Genomic DNA, 20,815 nt, shown 5'->3' on the forward strand with positions numbered 1-20,815 from the left:
GACACGTGGTGATGTATCACATTCTACACATTTAATTATATTTTGCAAAGGACAGACCTCTGATAATTTTGAGGTAGAAATAGAACTTGTTGGGACTGGAGAGAGAGTAGAGCGTGCTCATGGGTTACTCCTGGCTCTGTGCTCAGAAATCGCTCCTGGGAGACCATCTGGGAAGCAGGTATTCGAACTATCGCCTGTCCTGGATCAGCTGCGTGCAAGGCAAGCCCTCCCCCGCTGTGCTCTCTGTCTCTCCGGCCCCTGGAGCGGAACTTAAAGCGCATACAGTACTTTCCAGTCGGCGGCCCTTAACTCGAGTTGCACCGGTTCTTCCCTGTCCAATCCGAAGTCGGCGCGAACGAGCCTGACCCCGGAAGGCAAGAAATGGGCGGGTCCAGGGCTTCGCGTCAATCATCTCCGGAGGCGGGCGTAAGTGTGCGCCGCTTCCTTTGGACACTCTGCTCCAACGGAGGCGCCACTCGGTGGCGTGCAGGAGTCCCCTCTAGCCGCCACTTGGAGGACTGCACTCTATGTCTTCGAGGCCCGGGCCTCCCGCCGGACGGTCGGAGCTGCAAGGAAGATGGCGGCGGCCGTGAGACAGGATTTGGCTCAGCTTATGAATTCGAGCGGCTCTCATAAAGACCTGGCGGGCAAGTGAGTCATGCATTCCTGGGGGCCTTGGGAGGAAGGTGGTCGGGGGGCTTTCGGGGTGCAGGGGGCTGCTCCCCAGGCCTCCCCGCCTCCCCTGATGCTTCTGCCCTTGGCCTAGACTCGAGGCTCCTGTGCAGTTGGGGCTGCTTTCCCTCTGCCCCCCTTTTCTCTCGGGTCCCCTTGCTGGCACCCAGAGGCAAGGCTTGGCAGGGAGCTAGCTGGCTGCTGGAGGCCCATGCATGGGAAAGATCCAGATGTGGCCATCCCCGAATCAAGTGTATCCTGGGTTTTTTTTGGGTTTTGGAGTCATGACAGGCGATGCTCAGGGGTTCCTCCTGGCTCTGCCCTCAGACATCGCTCCTGGCAGGCACTGGGCACCATATGGGATGCTGGGAATCGAACCACAGACCTTCTGCATGCAAGACAGACACCACCCTACCTCTATGCTCTCTTGCTCTCTCTGGCCCCTCCTGTACCTTTTTAGACTGTTGGGTTTTCTTGTTGTTGTTGTTGTGTTTCAAACTTTTTTGAGGGGCCCCACTGGCAATTCTGCATGCAAGACAGACACCCTACCTCCATGCTCTCTCTCTCTGGCCCCTCCTGTACCTTTTTAAACGGTTGGGTTTTCTTGTTGTTGTGTTTTAAACTTTTTTGAGGAGCCCCACTGGCAATTCTACATGCAAGACAGACACCCTACCTCCATGCTCGCTCTCTCTCTCTCTCTCTCTCTCTCTCTCTCTCTCTCTCTCTCTCTCTCTCTCTCTCTCTCTCTCTCTCTCTCTCTCTCGCCCCTCCTGTACCTTTTTAGACTGTTGGGTTTTCTTGTTGTTGTTGCATGCAAGACAGACACCTTACCTCCATGCTCTCTCTCTCTGGCCCCTCCTGGACCTTTTTAAACTGTTGGGTTTTCTTGTTGTTGTGTTTTAAACTTTTATGAGGGGCCCCACTGGCAATTCTGCATGCAAGACAGACACCCTACCTCCATGCTTTCTCTCTCTCTCTGGCCCCTCCTGTACCTTTTTAAACTGTTGGGTTTTCTTGTTGTTGTTGTGTGTTTTAAACTTTTTTGAGGAGCCCCACTGGCAATTCTGCATCAAGACAGACACCCTACCTCCATGCTCTCTCTCTCTCTCTGGCCCCTCCTGTACCTTTTTTAACTGTTGGATTTTCTTGTTGTGTTTCAAACTTTTTTGAGGGGCCCCACTGGCAATTCTGCATGCAAGACAGACACCCTACCTCCATGCTCTCTCTCTCTCTCTGGCCCCTCCTGTACCTTTTCAAACTGTTGGGTTTTCTTGTTGTTGTGTTTTAAACTTTTTTGAGCGGCCCCACTGGCAATGCTCAGAGGTTACTTACTCCTAGTTCTTCACCTGGGGATTAGACCTGGCAGATTCAGGGGGACTATATGGAGGACGCTGGGAATGAAAACCCATTTGGCAAGGTACAAGATGAGCACCTTACCTATTCTGTAACTGTTTGAGGATTTACTATAGATAGTAAACCATTTGTGGTTCTTTGTTTATGGGTCAAACCCGGTGGCGTTCAGGGGTTTTACTCTGGCTCTGCACTCAGAAGTCACTCCAGGCAGGGGACTTATAAGGGATGCTGGGATTTGAACCGGGGTCTGTCCTTTCTTGGCCGCGTGCAAAGCAAACGCTGACCGCTCTGCTATCGCTCTGGCCTCTGAAGCGGCTCCTTGGAACCTGTAATACGAGCTCAGAGGCACGCTCGCTTTGGCCCGGAGGGGCAGGACCTTGGGAGCCCGAATATCTGCGGGGCTGTTACAGAGGGTTTTGCTGACTTGCAGTGAACCCCCAAAGACAATAAGGATCAGGATAGGACTTCTTTTTTTCCCCCGCCCGTTTTGGGGACACACCTGGCCGTGCTTGGGACTTAACTCCCGGCCCTGCACTTAGGAATCACTATCGGGGTTGTATTTGTGTGTTAAGGATTGAACTCTTGTCAGCTGCCGGCCAGGCAAGCGTCCTGTCCACTGTACTGTCTCTGAAGTCCTGTGGTAGCTTTTCTGCTTCACTTGGTCAAAACCTACTCTGTTCTTCGAAACCCAGTTCAGGTGTGATTTCTTCCAAAAATCCTGACAGTAGACATGCATACCCGTCCACGCATAACACCTTCCTAGTTATTCTTCGCTGGCGGCATTTAATATTTGGCTCAAGCAGGTATTTGTTTACTTCTCTCCAACTTAAAAGCAGTCTCCTTGATGACAGGGATGGGAGCATGGATGCTAGGTCTTTGTTGAGTTACATTTATAGAAATAGGGCTTCTCTTTCCTTCTATGTTCAGTGGCATGAATGGTGCCTAAAATAATAGGAAGCCATTATAACTTTTTTTTTTTCTTGTTTCACTTTTGGGCTACACTTGGCTCTGTGCTCAGGGTTCCTGATGGAGCTCAGGGTACTGTGGGATCAAACCTCAGACTACCGTGTGTGTTAGGCACTCACCCTACTTGCTGTACTATTGCTATGGCCCTAAAGGTGTGGTTTTCAAAAAGTTAGTGTGCATAAAGGAGAGTAATGGGAGACATTTCAGCTATTCTGACAATTTAATTTTTTTTGTGTGTGTGGTTTTTGGGTCACACCCGGCAGTGCTCAGGGGTTATTCCTGGCTCCATACTCGAAATTGCTCCTGGCAGGCACGGGGGACCATATGGGACGCCGGAATTCGAACCGATGACCTTCTCTGCATGAAAGGCAAATGCCTTACCTCCATGCTATCTCTCCAGTCCCGTATTCTGACAATTTAGAAGTTGCTTAGTAAAGAAGATTGCTTTACAGAGGTGAATTTTGGTTTAGAATTTCCTAATAATAGAGTAGGCTAGAACTATTTAAGGATGGACATGCCACCCCCGCCCCATCCATATTCCCCACTCAAACCCAACATGGATAGATTGAATTACTTCAAAAGCCTTTTCTAAATCTAATTCTCTGGTTCTCTGTTCTAGGCACAGCAGCTTGTTTAGTGAATTTCAAGAGTAAAGTTCCCCAATATAGTGTTTGCCATGTACTAGGCCTACCATAAATGTAGTTTAGGTTTTTGGGCCACACCCGGTGATGCTCAGGGGTTACTCCTGGCTATGCACTCAGAAGTCGCTCCTGGCTTGGGGGACCATATGGGACACCAGGGGATCGAACCGCGGTCCATCCAAGGCTAGCGCAGGCAAGGCAGGCACCTTACCTCTAGCGCCACCGCCCGGCCATAAATGTAGTTTAATTTAATTTGTCCCTCCCTCCTTTGGGGATGCTCAGGGCTTACTCCTGTACTCCTGGCTCTACACTCAGGAATCAACTCCTAGCATGCTTGGGGACCATATGAAGAACCAGAGATTGGACCTGGGTGTGCCTCATGCACGGCAGTGCCTTCTCTCTGGTCCCATGTAACTCTTAGTTGTAACTTCTTTTTTTTTTTTTTTTTTTTTGGTTTTTGGTTTTTGGGCCACACCCGGTAACGCTCAGGGGTTACTCCTGGCTATGCGCTCAGAAGTCGCTCCTGGCTTGGGGGACCATATGGGACGCCGGGGGATCGAAGCGCGGTCCGTCCGAGGCTAGCGCAGGCAAGGCAGGCATCTTACCTTTAGCGCCACCGCCCGGCCCCAGTTGTAACTTCTTTTTTTTTTTTTTTTTTTTATAATTTTTTATTATGAATTATGAGAACAAAAGATGCAAAGAAAGAGGATAAGGTAAAGTTACAGTGGAAGGACAATCACCCATAACATAATATCAGAAGAAGTCCCCTTGCTGATATCTTAACTTTGAATTTTCACCAAGAAAGTTAAGATAAATAAAACAGAATCCATGTGCAATTACTTTTTCCTCAAGTCCCCAGATTGTAGCACATTATAATATTTCTTAACAGCACACAAGGCAATCTAAAGCCATCAAACTTACGTAACTCCTTAAACATTAGAGGCATAGTATTTTTACATTTCCATGTACATGCATATTAGCTTAAGTTAACCTCAAATTTTAAGTGGGTGTGTTTTAAGGATTAGAGTCAAAGGAGCACAGTAAAAACGGTGTTAGAGTGGCAATTGTTGTTTGCATAGGCCCACCAAAATATGAGAGGCATGGAAAGGAATAGCCTTGGCCTAAATACAAAGAGATCCTACCCCTGAAGTTTCCTGGCATAAGACCAGCTCTAGGCCTCAGGAAAGTTATCGTTCACTCCAAGACATTGTCCGTAGCGCCAACACACTTATCACACAGTCTCTGTTGTTGGTCTCATGTTTCTGTATTAAAGATTCTGGAATCTGCATGTCCTACATTGAAGTCATGATGTGGAGTGCCTTTTCGTTTCACCTCACCATGAAAGGGGAATGCAGGAAGCCCTGTCCTGTAAGCAGGTTGTTGTTGTTAAGTCTTCTCAGTGTTAAGGGAAGTCTCTTTTGAGCAGGACGATGTCTGAGCAGTGGTAGGGTCTTCCGTGGTAGAGGATTGCTTCCAGGTGATGTTATAGACAAACCTCACCATAAAGGGGCAATAGAGCAAGCCCTGTCCAGTAAACAGGTCATTGTTCTTGTTGTCTTCTCAGTGTTAAGGGATGTCTCTTTTGAGTAGATCGATGTCAGAGCAGCTGTAGGGTCGTCCCTGGTACAGGAATGCCTCCAGGTGATGTTATATACAACCTTGGATGTTTTTGTAAATGTCTTCTGTAGATCAAGGGGTAAATGGAGAATGCCCATTCTTCTGAGGCCTGTGCCAGGTCTTTATGTCAATGTTCAGGGTGTAAGGTCTCATTGCACTACAAGATTTGTGAGTTCCCATTTCTATTAGATAAGAACTTATTGGTATGTATAGTATTTTCCTATGTTAGTGTGCCTACGCAAACAAGATATAAAGCCACGTGGTGCTATCAGATATATGGGGGCATAAGAACATTTCCAACAAGACCCATGACTTGGTTCAAACATAAGTATTAAACTGAGGGATTCTTTCACACCAAATTCCATATTGAGCAGTTCATAAAGAGAAGATAAAAACATGGGGGGAGGGATCATCACTGTAATAAGAAAGTATTTAGCAAAAGTTATAGCCGTCAAAGAAAACACCCATAAAATGTTGAAAAGATATGTGTCCTTTTTTATGCCTTTTAAAATAATTGGGTGGGTGATAACTCTAGGGCACCACTTTGGTCTGTGAATTAGGACTCAACAGTACTTAAGTTAGAAAGGGTAAAAAAGGAGTAATGATGATAGGAGTTAAAGAAGTTAAAGAGAAATATGAACTTATGAAGGGGTATGCAAAAGGGCAGAGTACAAAATGGACATTCTGCATACATAAAAACATAATTCAATGATAGTGAGTACTATTAATGTTTCTTGTGAGAGTACTATTAATGTTTCTTGTGCGCGCGGGGGCGATAGCCCCCGCGCGATTTTGAAAATGTAGACTGGACAGAGATTACCAGTGCCAGCCAAGCCTCCTCCTGCTAGACTCCCGGCTCCCAGGAAGGAGAGATCCTTCAAGAAGCTGGGAGAACAGAAGTTCAGAGCCCCACCCAGACCCTCCCTAAGGAGCCGCATGGATAGTGGGGGAAGGCCTAGGGTACCTTCAAACTCCACCAAGGGACCCAACTCACCGGCTTGCCCAGGGGTGTGGCCCGGGGAAGCCCTGGAGATCTGGAGCAAGGCGGCAGAGGGGTGCTGGGGTTACCCAAATCCCGCACCCCCCCCTAGGCCTGGCCAAGCAGGCCTCCGGCATGGCGTGGGCCTGCCAAGCCTCCTCCTGCTAGACTCCCGGCTCCCAGGAAGGAGAGATCCTTCAAGAAGCTGGGAGAACAGAAGTTCAGAGCCCCACCCAGACCCTCCCTAAGGAGCCGCATGGATAGTGGGGGAAGGCCTAGGGTACCTTCAAACTCCACCAAGGGACCCAACTCACCGGCTTGCCCAGGGGTGTGGCCCGGGGAAGCCCTGGAGATCTGGAGCAAGGCGGCAGAGGGGTGCTGGGGTTACCCAAATCTCGCACCCCCCCCCTAGGCCTGGCCAAGCAGGCCTCCGGCATGGCGTGGGCCTGCCAAGCCTCCTCCTGCTAGACTCCCGGCTCCCAGGAAGGAGAGATCCTTCAAGAAGCTGGGAGAACAGAAGTTCAGAGCCCCACCCAGACCCTCCCTAAGGAGCCGCATGGATAGTGGGGGAAGGCCTAGGGTACCTTCAAACTCCACCAAGGGACCCAACTCACCGGCTTGCCCAGGGGTGTGGCCCGGGGAAGCCCTGGAGATCTGGAGCAAGGCGGCAGAGGGGTGCTGGGGTTACCCAAATCCCGCACCCCCCCCCCCCTAGGCCTGGCCAAGCAGGCCTCCGGCATGGCGTGGGCCTGCCAAGCCTCCTCCTGCTAGACTCCCGGCTCCCAGGAAGGAGAGATCCTTCAAGAAGCTGGGAGAATAGAAGTTCAGAGCCCCACCCAGACCCTCCCTAAGGAGCCGCATGGATAGTGGGGGAAGGCCTAGGGTACCTTCAAACTCCACCAAGGGACCCAACTCACTGGCTTGCCCAGGGGTGTGGCCCGGGGAAGCCCTGGAGATCTGGAGCAAGGCGGCAGAGGGGTGCTGGGGTTACCCAAATCCCGCACCCCCCCCTTGGCCTGGCCAAGCAGGCCTCCAGCATGGCGTGGGCCTGCCAAGCCTCCTCCTGCTAGACTCCCGGCTCCCAGGAAGGAGAGATCCTTCAAGAAGCTGGGAGAATAGAAGTTCAGAGCCCCACCCAGACCCTCCCTAAGGAGCCGCATGGATAGTGGGGGAAGGCCTAGGGTACCTTCAAACTCCACCAAGGGACCCAACTCACCGGCTTGCCCAGGGGTGTGGCCCGGGGAAGCCCTGGAGATCTGGAGCAAGGCGGCAGAGGGGTGCTGGGGTTACCCAAATCTCGCACCCCCCCCTAGACCTGGCCAAGCAGGCCTCCGGCATGGCGTGGGCCTGCCAAGCCTCCTCCTGCTAGACTCCCGGCTCCCAGGAAGGAGAGATCCTTCAAGAAGCTGGGAGAACAGAAGTTCAGAGCCCCACCCCAGACCCTCCCTAAGGAGCCGCATGGATAGTGGGGGAAGGCCTAGGGTACCTTCAAACTCCACCAAGGGACCCAACTCACCGGCTTGCCCAGGGGTGTGGCCCGGGGAAGCCCTGGAGATCTGGAGCAAGGCGGCAGAGGGGTGCTGGGGTTACCCAAATCCCGCACCCCCCCCTAGGCCTGGCCAAGCAGGCCTCCGGCATGGCGTGGGCCTGCCAAGCCTCCTCCTGCTAGACTCCCGGCTCCCAGGAAGGAGAGATCCTTCAAGAAGCTGGGAGAACAGAAGTTCAGAGCCCCACCCAGACCCTCCCTAAGGAGCCGCATGGATAGTGGGGGAAGGCCTAGGGTACCTTCAAACTCCACCAAGGGACCCAACTCACCGGCTTGCCCAGGGGTGTGGCCCGGGGAAGCCCTGGAGATCTGGAGCAAGGCGGCAGAGGGGTGCTGGGGTTACCCAAATCTCGCACCCCCCCCTAGGCCTGGCCAAGCAGGCCTCCGGCATGGCGTGGGCCTGCCAAGCCTCCTCCTGCTAGACTCCCGGCTCCCAGGAAGGAGAGATCCTTCAAGAAGCTGGGAGAACAGAAGTTCAGAGCCCCACCCAGACCCTCCCTAAGGAGCCGCATGGATAGTGGGGGAAGGCCTAGGGTACCTTCAAACTCCACCAAGGGACCCAACTCACCGGCTTGCCCAGGGGTGTGGCCCGGGGAAGCCCTGGAGATCTGGAGCAAGGCGGCAGAGGGGTGCTGGGGTTACCCAAATCCCGCACCCCCCCCCCCTAGGCCTGGCCAAGCAGGCCTCCGGCATGGCGTGGGCCTGCCAAGCCTCCTCCTGCTAGACTCCCGGCTCCCAGGAAGGAGAGATCCTTCAAGAAGCTGGGAGAATAGAAGTTCAGAGCCCCACCCAGACCCTCCCTAAGGAGCCGCATGGATAGTGGGGGAAGGCCTAGGGTACCTTCAAACTCCACCAAGGGACCCAACTCACCGGCTTGCCCAGGGGTGTGGCCCGGGGAAGCCCTGGAGATCTGGAGCAAGGCGGCAGAGGGGTGCTGGGGTTACCCAAATCTCGCACCCCCCCCTAGGCCTGGCCAAGCAGGCCTCCGGCATGGCGTGGGCCTGCCAAGCCTCCTCCTGCTAGACTCCCGGCTCCCAGGAAGGAGAGATCCTTCAAGAAGCTGGGAGAACAGAAGTTCAGAGCCCCACCCAGACCCTCCCTAAGGAGCCGCATGGATAGTGGGGGAAGGCCTAGGGTACCTTCAAACTCCACCAAGGGACCCAACTCACCGGCTTGCCCAGGGGTGTGGCCCGGGGAAGCCGTGGAGATCTGGAGCAAGGCGGCAGAGGGGTGCTGGGGTTACCCAAATCCCGCACCCCCCCCTAGGCCTGGCCAAGAAGGCCTCCGGCATGGCGTGGGCCTGCCAAGCCTCCTCCTGCTAGACTCCCGGCTCCCAGGAAGGAGAGATCCTTCAAGAAGCTGGGAGAACAGAAGTTCAGAGCCCCACCCAGACCCTCCCTAAGGAGCCGCATGGATAGTGGGGGAAGGCCTAGGGTACCTTCAAACTCCACCAAGGGACCCAACTCACCGGCTTGCCCAGGGGTGTGGCCCGGGGAAGCCCTGGAGATCTGGAGCAAGGCGGCAGAGGGGTGCTGGGTTACCCAAATCTCGCACCCCCCCCTAGGCCTGGCCAAGCAGGCCTCCGGCATGGCGTGGGCCTGCCAAGCCTCCTCCTGCTAGACTCCCGGCTCCCAGGAAGGAGAGATCCTTCAAGAAGCTGGGAGAACAGAAGTTCAGAGCCCCACCCAGACCCTCCCTAAGGAGCCGCATGGATAGTGGGGGAAGGCCTAGGGTACCTTCAAACTCCACCAAGGGACCCAACTCACCGGCTTGCCCAGGGGTGTGGCCCGGGGAAGCCCTGGAGATCTGGAGCAAGGCGGCAGAGGGGTGCTGGGGTTACCCAAATCCCGCACCCCCACCCCCTAGGCCTGGCCAAGCAGGCCTCCGGCATGGCGTGGGCCTGCCAAGCCTCCTCCTGCTAGACTCCCGGCTCCCAGGAAGGAGAGATCCTTCAAGAAGCTGGGAGAATAGAAGTTCAGAGCCCCACCCAGACCCTCCCTAAGGAGCCGCATGGATAGTGGGGGAAGGCCTAGGGTACCTTCAAACTCCACCAAGGGACCCAACTCACTGGCTTGCCCAGGGGTGTGGCCCGGGGAAGCCCTGGAGATCTGGAGCAAGGCGGCAGAGGGGTGCTGGGGTTACCCAAATCCCGCACCCCCCCCTTGGCCTGGCCAAGCAGGCCTCCGGCATGGCGTGGGCCTGCCAAGCCTACTCCTGCTAGACTCCCCCAGTTGTAACTTCTTAAGTAATATTTATATTATGAATGAAAAAACAAGTATAGAGATAACTTCTCGGTAGGTCTTTTTTTTTTTTTTTTTTTTTTTTGGTTTTTGGGCCACACCCAGTAACGCTCAGGGGTTACTCCTGGCTATGTGCTCAGAAGTTGCTCCTGGCTTGGGGGACCATATGGGACACCGGGGGATCGAACCGAGGTCCGTCCAAGGCTAGCACAGGCAAGGCAGGCGCACCTTACCTTTAGCGCCACCGCCCGGCCCCGGTAGGTCTTATAATTCATGGCCAAGGGAGAAAACTTGTGTGCCTGACTTCTAGCCCTTAATTTTAAATACAGCTACAATATCTACCTTTTGGACTTAGAATTTTTATTGTACAGTATTCCAGATAGTGATTGTTTTTTTTTTTTTTTGCCCAAAGATCTTCCCCCTAAATTGAGATATTTAGAAAACTTAAAGATCAATCCATTAGAAAATTATTTCTTGGGACCTGAGAGATAGCATGGAGGTAAGGCATTTGCCTTTCATGCAGAAGGATGGTGATTTGAATCCCGGCATCCCACATGGTCCCCCGTGCCTGCTAGGGGCGATATTTGAGCATAGAGCCAGGAGTAACTCCTGAGCACTGCTGGGTGTGACCCAAAACAAACAAACAAACAAACAAAAAACAAAAAAAAAGAAAATTACTTCTCTAGAAATTTTATTAGTATTTGTTTTATAAGGTTCTTTATGTTTTGCAACTTCATCGACATAATCTAGGTGGATTTGCTTTAGCTGTGGGCTAAATAGTAGTCTCTGGAGCTTCTGAGCACTGTTTGGGAGGGGACTAATCCAAACCAAAATATAAGGAAAATTCTGGAACCAGAGCGATAGCACAGCTATTTTTTTGTACTGGGCCAACACAGGATGGAACCCAGTTCAAATTTCTGCATCCCATCTGGTCCCCCAACCTGCCAGGAGCGACTTCTGAGCATAGAGCCAGGAGTAACCCCTGAGCTCTTCTGGGTGTGACCCAAAAACAACAATAACAGCAACAACAACAAAATTCTGTCTTTTAATTTGAATTCCTCTTTTATCAAAGAGGAACTTAGAGTGAAACATTGTGGACTTAAAAAATGTTTTCGTATTGTTTTGTTTTGGAGTCACCTGGTGGTGCTCAGGGCTTATTCCTGTCTCTGTACTGAAGGGATCATTCCTGGCAGGTTTAGGAAACCATATGGGGCACCAGAGATTAAACCTGGGTTGGCTGTGTGCAGGGCAAATACCCTTCCTGCTATACTGTGTCTCTGGTCCTTGGCAATGGAATTTTTTTTTTGTTCGTTTACTGAAGTGACTCTTGGAGTAGAATTTATAACTTTATTTTCAGAGCCCTCGTGTTTCTTCTTTGGATAGGTGAGGCTCTCATGTCTTCATGTTCTTCTAGCTCTTTTAGTTCTTCTAGCACTTCCTCCAGAAGTGACAATTTAACTCTCAAAATTTCCAGCAGATTGACTGCATTCCTTAAAACTAGACCCCCACAAAATGCCTCTCTTCTGCTGCATTTTTCTAGTCAGCAAATGATTTCACACACAAACTCTTGGTATACTGATAGTTTTTGGTACTCTCCTGCTCTCTTTTAGTATCTTATGTCATTAATATTTTGGAGGTGCAAAGAATGGAGCCTTCTGAGCAGTGCTGGGGTCCCAGTATTCCTGGGAGTACCACCTGGCAGTACTGGGTCTGCCTCCCAACCTGATGGTTAAGTGCTGAATTGTAGTTTGGTGATGCAGTGTTGCTTGGGTCCTGGTGAGCTGGGTTCAGCAGGGTTACCTAACTTTTTTGCTTTGTTTTGTTTTGTTTTTTTGTTTTTGGGCCACACTCGGCGGTGCTCAGGGGTTACTCCTGGCTGTCTGCTCAGAAATAGCTCCTGGCAGGCACGGGGGACCATATGGGACACCGGGATTCGAACCAACCACCTTTGGTCCTGGATTGGCTGCTTGCAAGGCAAACGCCGCTGTGCTATCTCTCTGGGCCCAGGGTTACCTAACTTGAAAGCCACCTAGTATTAGCTTTGAAACGCTGAGATTTTTTTTTTTTTTAGTTATTTCACAGATGTCTAATTTATTGTAGTCACATACATAATAAATCTACTAAAATCCACTTGAATACTCATTAAATAGGATTTATGGGGCTGGAGTGGTGGTGCAAGTGGTAGGGCTTTTGTATTGCACACGCTAACCTAGGACAGACCGTGGTTTGATCCCCTGGCATCCATATGGTCCCCCAAGCCAGGAGCCATTTCGGGTGTGGCCCAAAAACAAAAAACAAACAAACAAAAAAAAGGATTTATATACATTTTATATTTATATAATTTGAAAATAACTCACAAAAGTTTTGCAAAAAATTTTAAACTACATTTAATTTATAATGTACTTCTTTGTAACTTGATGGTATGTGTGTTGCTGGACATTGTATGCCAAAAACTTAGAGGCTTCCATCATACATCCTCCCCAAAAATAAAAAAAGGTAAATCATAAAAGTTTCAAGAAAGGGGCTGGAGAGATAGCACAGCGGTAAGATGTTTGCCTTGCAAGCAGCCGACCCAGGACTGTTGTTGGTTCAAATCCTGGCATCCCATATGGTCCCCCAAGCCTTCCAGGAGCATTTCTAAGCATAGAGCCAGGGCTAACCTCTGAGTGTGTGCTGCTGGGTGTGACCCAAAAACCAAAGGGGGAAAAAAACTTTTTTTTTTTTTTTTTTGGATTTTGGGCCACACCCGGTAACGCTCAGGGGTTACTCCTGGCTATGCGCTCAGAAGTCGCTCCTGGCTTGGGGGACCATATGGGACGCCGGGGGATCGAACCGCGGTCCGTCTCCTAGGCTAGCGCAGGTAAGGCAGGCACCTTACCTCCAGCGCCACCGCCCGGCCCCGGAAAAAAACTTTTAAGAAAGAGATGGTAGACCCAGTAACTTAGAGATTTATTCTTCTGAACATTTTTTGCAAGTTGGTAAACTAAAAAGAAATGGTATTTTACAAATATAGATTGTGTGAGTATGTGTGTATGTGGAAAGAGAGAAGAAAGGAGGAGAGAGAGAAGGAAGGAGAAGAGAGAGGGAAGAGAGAAAAAGATAGAGACAGATACCCTGCTTTTGCTGACTTGGTGCTGGGGGAATTGTGCCGAGCAAGAGATTGAACTTTGTGGTTCCTACAAAGCACATGCTGTGGCCCTTTGAGCCATGTCCCAGGCCCAAGATTATAAATCTTTCTTTGATTAACTGGAAACATAAAAATGTTCTGTGATTTTTCTATAAAGAGAGTCCTACATTTGAGTTCCATGAAACAAACCAGGGTAAATAGAAATGAATCAACATCAGAGGTAGCATTAGAATGTGTAGTGCCTTCTGAACATTTATTATTTGTTATTGTTTTAGGTATCGTCAGATCTTGGAAAAAGCCATTCAGTTATCTGGGGCAGAACAACTAGAAGCTTTGAAAGCTTTTGTGGAAGCAAGTAAGTGGAATAAAAATTCAATGTTTGAGGCCCGGAGAGATAGCACAGCGGTGTTTGCCTTGCAAGCAGCTGATCCAGGACCTAAGGTGGTGCCAGAAGCTATTTCTGAGCAGACAGCCAGGAGTAACCCCTGAGCACCGCAGGTTGTGGCCCCAAAACAAAAACAAAAACAAAACAAAAAAAAAATTCAATGTTTGCCTGTTATTAAAAGTTAGCACTTTAAGGTTTGCCCAAGCATTGTTTTATGTCAAATTAGCACTATTTGCGTTGAAACGAAATGAAATATCCATTGAGATAGACTTTTTTTTCCCCCAGCATTTAAGCTGTATGCTGTGCTGAGAATTAAATCCAGGGTTTTATGCCTGTGAGGTGTGCTTTCACCACTGAGTCACACTACAGGCTTTAGTTTTTTTGTTTGTTTGTTTTGGTTTTTTTGGATCACACCTGGTAGTGCTCAGGGGTTACTCCTGGCTCAGAAATCGGTCCTGGCAGGCTCGGGGGACCATATGGGATGCCGGGATTTCAACCTCTGTCCTTCTGTATGCAAGGCAAACACCCTACCTCCATGCTATCTCTCCTGCCCATACTACTGGCTTTAGAATGTAATCTTTTATAACTTGATTACTGTTAGTTATAATTTTGTATAGCTATCAGTACATAAACTAAGACAATATTGTAAAATCAGGATTTAAATTCAGTCTGTTTTGTTAGCTCTGTTAATTTGGGTGAGCTGTTAAGCACATTGCTATTTCTTTTCTTTTCCTTTTTTTTTGGTTTTTGGGCCACACCCGGCGGTGCTCGGGGTTACTCCTGGCTGTCTGCTCAGAAATAGCTCCTGGCAGGCATGGGGGACCATATGGGACACCGGGATTCGAACCAACCACCTTTGGTCTTGGATCGGCTGCTTGCAAGGCAAACGCCGCTGTGCTATCTCTCCGGGCCCTTTTTTTTTTTTTTTTGTTTCCCCTTCCCTTTCCTTAGTCATTGCTTCTTCTTCCCTTTCTCTTCCTTTCTTCTTCCCTTTTACTGCCTTCCCCCTCTTCTCATTTTTTTCTTCTTTTCCCTGGCTCTGCAAAGGCTCAGGGGCACTCCTGGCATGGTCAGGGACCTATATGGGGGTGACAGAGATCAAAATTGTGTTGGCTACATGCAAGGCAAGTCCCCTATCTCCTATACTATCTTTCCAGTTCCTTCTTGTCTTTATTTGTAAAATGGGGACATTATATACTCTAGAATTATTGGAGGGCTAAATGGGCTAATACAGATATTAAAAGTGGTTAAAATAGCTCCTAGCATATTAATGTCTTATGAGTAGTGGTTATTAGTATTAAAATATTTTGAAAAATGGGAAGAGGGAGGCAGGCAGGGAGGTGGGAGGGAAGAGGCCGGAAAAAAAATATTTTGAAAAATGATCTGCCAGAGTGATAGCACTATTGCATAGGGCATTTGTCTTGAATATGACTGACCTGAATTTGATCCCCGGTATCCCTGAGCACTGCTAGGAGTAATTACTGAGTTCAGAGCCAGGAATAACTCCCTGAGTATCACTGGATGCCCCCCAAACCAATCTAAACCAAAACAAAAACCAAAAACCAAAACAAACCAAAATAACCCTACACCCAAACCTTTTTATTTATTTATTTTTTGGTTTTTGGGTCACACCTGATGGTGCTCGGGTTACTCCTGGCTCTGTGCTCAGAAATTGCTCCTGGCAGGCTCAGGGGATCATATGGGATGCTGGGATTCGAACCACTCTCTGTCCTGGATCCACACTCTTTGCTTGCCTTTTGTCAAAATTTTGTTAGGATTTTAGGTTGGTTTTTATATAACTTATTGTGATGCTGGAAAAGATAAGATAAATAAGATGGGTCCTGGTCTCATGGTCTCATCCCTCCTCCTATGTCAGTTTCTTTCTATTTTTGTTTTTGGGTCACACCAGCCGGTGCTAAAGGTTTACTTTTGCCTCTGCACTCAGAAATCGTTCCTGGCAGGCTCTGGGAACTTAGGGATGGAACTCAGGTTCCTCCCAGGTCGGCTGTGTGCAAGGCCAATGTCCTACTGCTGTGCTATCACTCCGGTCCTTCCTTTTCAGTTTCTAAGAACTTTTTTTGTTTTTTGTTTTGGTTCTGGTTTTGTTTTTTTGGCCACACCCAGTGACGCTCAGGGGTTACTCCTGGCTCTGCGCTCAGAAATCGCTCCTGGCTTGGGGGACCATTTGGGACTCCGGAGGATTGGACCGTGGTCCACCCTAGCTCAGGCAAGGCAGATGTCTTACCCCTTGTGCCACCGCGCTGGCCCCTCTAAGGACGTTTCTTTTCAGTGGAACCTAGAAATACCTTTGTTCATGGCATTTCCCCCCAACTCCCTCACTTCAAGTGTGTGATCTTGAAACTTATTAAAAATACAGGCTATGGGGCCAGAGAGATAGCATGGAGGTAACACATTTGTCTTGCACGCAGAAGGTTGGTGGTTCGAATCCCGGCATCCCATATGGTCCCCCGAGCCTGCCAGGAGCGATTTCTGAGCATAGAGCCAGGAGTAACCCCTGAGCATTGCCGGGTGTGACCCCCCAAAAAAATGCAGGCTAGAGAGGCCAGAGAGATATCACGGCGGTAGGGCTTTTGCCTTACACGAAGCCTACTCAGGACAGACAGTTGTTCGAATCCTGGCATCCCAAATGGTCCCCCGAGCCTGCCAGGAGCGATTTTTTTTTGTTTGTTTTGTTTTGTTTTGTTTTGTTTTTGGCTCACACCTGGTGACGCTCAGGGATTACTCCTAGCTATGCGCTCAGAAATTGCTCCTGGCTTGGGGGACCATATGGGATGCCGAGGGATCCAACCGTGGTCTGTCCTAGGTTGGCCTGTACAAGGCAAACGCCCTATAGCTTTGCCATCACTCCTGCCCCGGCCAGGAGCAATTTCTGAGCTCAGAGCCAGGAGCAACCCCTGAGTGCTGCTGGGTGTGACCCAAAAATTGCAGGCTGGAGTGTAAGCTGAATTATTGAATTACAATATTAGTAACACTTGATTTTGCTTTTATTTTTTTATGTTTTTGTGTGTGTGGTTTTTGGGTCACATCCAGCAGTGCTCAGGAGTTATTCCTGGCTACAGGCTCAGAAATTGCTCCTGGCAGGCACGGGAGAGCATATGGGACGCCGGGATTCGAACCGATGACCTCCTGCATGAAAGGCAAACGCCTTACCTCCATGCTATCTCTCCGGCCCCTGATTTTGCTTTTAATATGCTCATGAATATGTTGATGTTGGTAACACTTAAGATATATTGTAAAGTGAGTGTTATGTTTAAACAATTATTTTTTATTAATTTTGGCCACACTCGGCGGAGCTTAGGGGTTACTCCTGACTCTGTGCTCAGAAATCCCTCCTGGCAGGCTCGGTTGACCATTTGGGATGCTGGGAATCGAACCCGGGCTCATCCTGGCTTGACCACATGCAAGGCAAACGCCCTACTGCTGAGCTATTGCTTCGGCCTGTAGCAATTAATTTTTAAACTGTAAAATGAGTAGTAGGATTAAGTTAAAAAAAACTGATCATCAATTAGGAGAGGAGCACAAATCAGAAAGTAAGTTTTCTGATTTCTAACCTTTATTTACTTAAATTTCCCCTGGAAGTATTTGTGTAATAATCTCTAATATAATAAATCTGATAGGCACCTCTAATAAGACCCTTTCTTCAGTTATATCTAGTACTAACCACTAATGAATTCTGTAATATCTTTATAAAGGAATGATACGGCTTAAGTTATTTTCTCAAAAATTGAGCTTTGTTTGTGAAATGAACTGGCAGGGGGTTAGAAAAACTGTTAGTAATGGCTTTATTAAGAACATTGTAAGGCCGGAGAGATAGCATGGAAGTGAGGTGTTTGCCTTGCATGCAGAAGGACGGTGGTTCGAATTCCGGCATCCCATATAGTCCCACGAGCCTGCCAGGAGTAATCCCTGAGTGCTGCCAGATGTGACCCAAAAACCAAAACAAAAAATAAATAAATAAATAAAAAGAACATTGAACTATAACTTTGAATCCAGCAAACTCATAGAAAGCCATTTACTATTAAAATCATGTATGTGAAGTAAGTTTTAAAACCATCTTTTATATTCTCAGTAATTGCTGGGTTGGCTTAATTTATCTAGGCAATGTTTAGAAGTTGTTGCATAGGGGCTGGAGAGATAGTACAGGGGTTAAGGTACTTGTCTTGCATGAGATGGACCCTATGTCTTTTATCTTCTTTTGAAGGGAGCTACACCCTTTGGTGCTAAAGGCTTAATCCCGGACCTGCTCTCAGAGATCACTACTGGCAGGGTTGGGGAACCATATTGAGTGCTGGGGATTGAACCCAGTTGGCAACATGTAAGGCAAGCCTCCTACACACTGTACTATCTCTCTAGTCGGTCAGACCCTGTTTCAATCCCCCAGTGCCACTTGTTCACCTGATGTAGTGAAACTCCTATTACTCCAGTTGTAAAATATAATATTGTATTGAGTGTTGTGTGCCAGATATTGTTTAAAACTTTTATTTGTTATCTTAAACTGTGTATTCTGGTCCCCTGTGGGTTGTGTAACTGAATGTGGGAGTTACAAAAAAAAAAAAAGCCTTAAAATATTTTTGTTTTTAGGCCACACCCAGCAGCGCTCAGGGTTTCATCCTGGCTCTGTGCTCAGAAATTGCTCCTGGCAGGCTCGGGGGACCCTTTGGGATGCTTGAGATTGAACCTGGCTCCATCCTGGGTCTGCCACGTGCAAGGCAAACGCTCTACTGCTGTGCTATCGCTCTGGCCCCAAAACAGTTTTTGAAATAAATTTCTTTATGTTTTTTTTTTTGGCCACACCCGTTTGATGCTCAGGGGTTACTCCTGGCTATGCGCTCAGAAATCACCCCTGGCTTGGGGGGACCATATGGGACGCCGGGGGATCGAACCGTGGTCCGTCCTACGCTAGCGCTTGCAAGGCAGACACCTTACCTCTAGCGCCACCTTCCCGGCCCCATTTCTTTATGTTTTACTTTGAGTAAATGGTTGCTTTGCATACCTGTTTTATATAGTACCTTTATATTTGGTGTTGAGTAAAAATTTCTGGAATAAAAAGGGCTTACAAATGAAGTTTTAAAAGCTCTGAGCTTTTTGTTTTGGGACCACACCTGGGTGCTTTGGAACTATTTCTGGCTGTATACTCAGTAATGACCCCTGATGGTCTTTAGAATTACATGTGGTGTTGTTTGGCACAGAGTACAAAGCACAAGTGCCTTACCTCCGATACTCTCTACAGCCCGAAGAAAGCAACCTGGGTTTAACTTGCTTTATGTATATCATATTTAATTTTCAAAATACCTTACCCACAGCTCAGGAGCAAAGTCGCAGAGAAATTAACTTTGTTATTTGGGAACACATAACAGATGGTGCTAACAGATGGTTCTGGAGCTTTCATCTTATCTGTCACTGGGCCAAAATCATAGTACAGTGAGTAAGGCACTTGCCTTGCACTCAGCTGACCCAGGTTCAATCCCTGACATCTCATCTGGCACCTCAAGCCCTCTTTGTATTGATTCCTTCGTGAGGAACCAAGAGTAAGCCCTGAGCACACTGGGTATGGCCCCAAACAAAAATATCTTACCTATCTCTCTCCATACAATACTGCTTCATAAACATTTGTAAATAAATTGGTAAAATGTGAAATGTGTCCATATTTCTAGTACTGATTTAAGTTCCTATTTGCTGTTTCTTTAGGAGGATACAAGCTGATTCTGTTTGCTTTATTTACATGAAAATCATTTCATTGTTTCTACTTTAACTCCTTTTTGTAACTAGATAAGTGGAGTAGTAGTATAGAAATAAAATATAGATTGCTGGACCTACGCTTCTTGTTTGCTTGTTTTTGTTTTTGGGTCACACCCAGCAGCGCTCAGGGGTTACTCCTGGCTCTGTGCTCAGAAATAGCCCCCTGGCAGGCTCAGGAAACCATATAAGATGCCAGGATTCAAACCACCATCTGCCTATGTGCAGGGCAAACACTCTACTGCTGCGCTATCTCTCCAACCCCAGACCTGTACTTTATTAACAAAATTAATAGAGGAAGAATATAAAATTTTCAGCTGAAAAATACTCCCCCCTCCCCCCCCCCCCCCAGGACTAGAGTGTTAGTACAACTGGTAGGGTGCTTGCCTTGAACACGACTGACCAGAGTTTGGTTCCCCAGCACTACATACAGTTTCCCAAGGCTTTGCCAGAAGAGATTCCTAAGTACAAGAAGATGGGTGTAAGGCTTGAGAACCACTGGGTGAGGCCCAAACAAAACAAAATAAATTCTTCCCAACATTTCTGTTTCTTGGAAAAGTGTGCTAATCTTACTGCCTTCCAGTGGTCCTCAAACTATGGCCCACGGGCCACATATTGTATTTGTATCTGTTTTGTTTCTTCATTGCAAAATAAGATATATGCAGTGTGCATAAGAATTCATTCATAAGTTTTGTTTTTACTATAGTCAGACCCTCCAACGGTCTGAGAGACAGTGAACTGGCCCCCTGTTTAAAAAGTTTGAGGACCCCTGGATTAGACTTTGTATAACCCAATTATTTGAATTGAGGAAAGTGATTATGAAGGGTATAAGGAAATAGAAATCGAAAATCCTTGAATGATATATTGAAAATTGTGCTGATATAAATTGTTTTTATAATTAGTTTAAAGATTGTTTAATTAAAAGATATCAGTTGCTCATGTTTTCTTATCTCTTATATTTTTTTGACAAGTGGTAAATGAGAATGTCAGTCTGGTGATCTCTCGACAGTTGCTGACTGATTTCTGCACACATCTACCTAACCTGCCTGATAGCATAGCCAAAGAAATTTATCATTTCACTTTGGAAAAGATCCAGCCCCGAGTCATTTCATTTGAGGAGCAGGTAAATATCTGGATTAGTGATTTTTTGTTTCTTTCTTTCTTTATTGTTTTGGTTTTTTTGGGCCACACCCAGTGACGCTCATGGGTTACTCCTGACTTTGCACTCAGAAATGGTTCCTGGCTTGGGGACCATATGAGACACCGTGTATCAAACTGAGGTCCGCCCTGGGTCAGCCACGTGCAAGGCAAATGCCCTACTGCTGCGCTATCACTCCGGCCCCTAGAATAATGATTTATTTTTAACTTGAGATAATAGCATTTATTTTGGGAAACATTTAAAAATTGTTAAAGGAAATAATCATTAAAGTTTATTCTTGTCAAAGCAATGCCCAAAGTAGTATTTTACAGTGTCAAATCAGTATTGGAATGTTTTAACTCCAGTTTTTATATTACAGCTAAATTTATGAACC

The 20,815-nt window shown here is 48.0% G+C and overlaps 1 protein-coding gene across 2 annotated transcripts in view; it reads left to right on the plus strand.

Annotated features, from left to right (window-relative positions):
• The first annotated feature begins 540 nt into the window (after positions 1-540).
• The window catches only part of COPS4 (COP9 signalosome subunit 4), a 47,302-nt gene continuing 27,027 nt past the window's right edge, over positions 541-20,815 (plus strand). For both annotated transcript variants that reach the window (XM_049790274.1, XM_049790275.1), the window contains exons 1-3: positions 541-651; positions 13,417-13,496; positions 20,255-20,406. In XM_049790274.1, the coding sequence (XP_049646231.1) occupies positions 578-651; positions 13,417-13,496; positions 20,255-20,406 (306 nt within the window). In that variant the 5' untranslated portion in view covers positions 541-577. The remainder of the gene's footprint in view (positions 652-13,416; positions 13,497-20,254; positions 20,407-20,815) is intronic.

The sequence above is a fragment of the Suncus etruscus genome, chromosome 16, assembly GCF_024139225.1.
Source record: "Suncus etruscus isolate mSunEtr1 chromosome 16, mSunEtr1.pri.cur, whole genome shotgun sequence".
Classification (NCBI taxonomy): Eukaryota; Metazoa; Chordata; class Mammalia; order Eulipotyphla; family Soricidae; genus Suncus; species Suncus etruscus.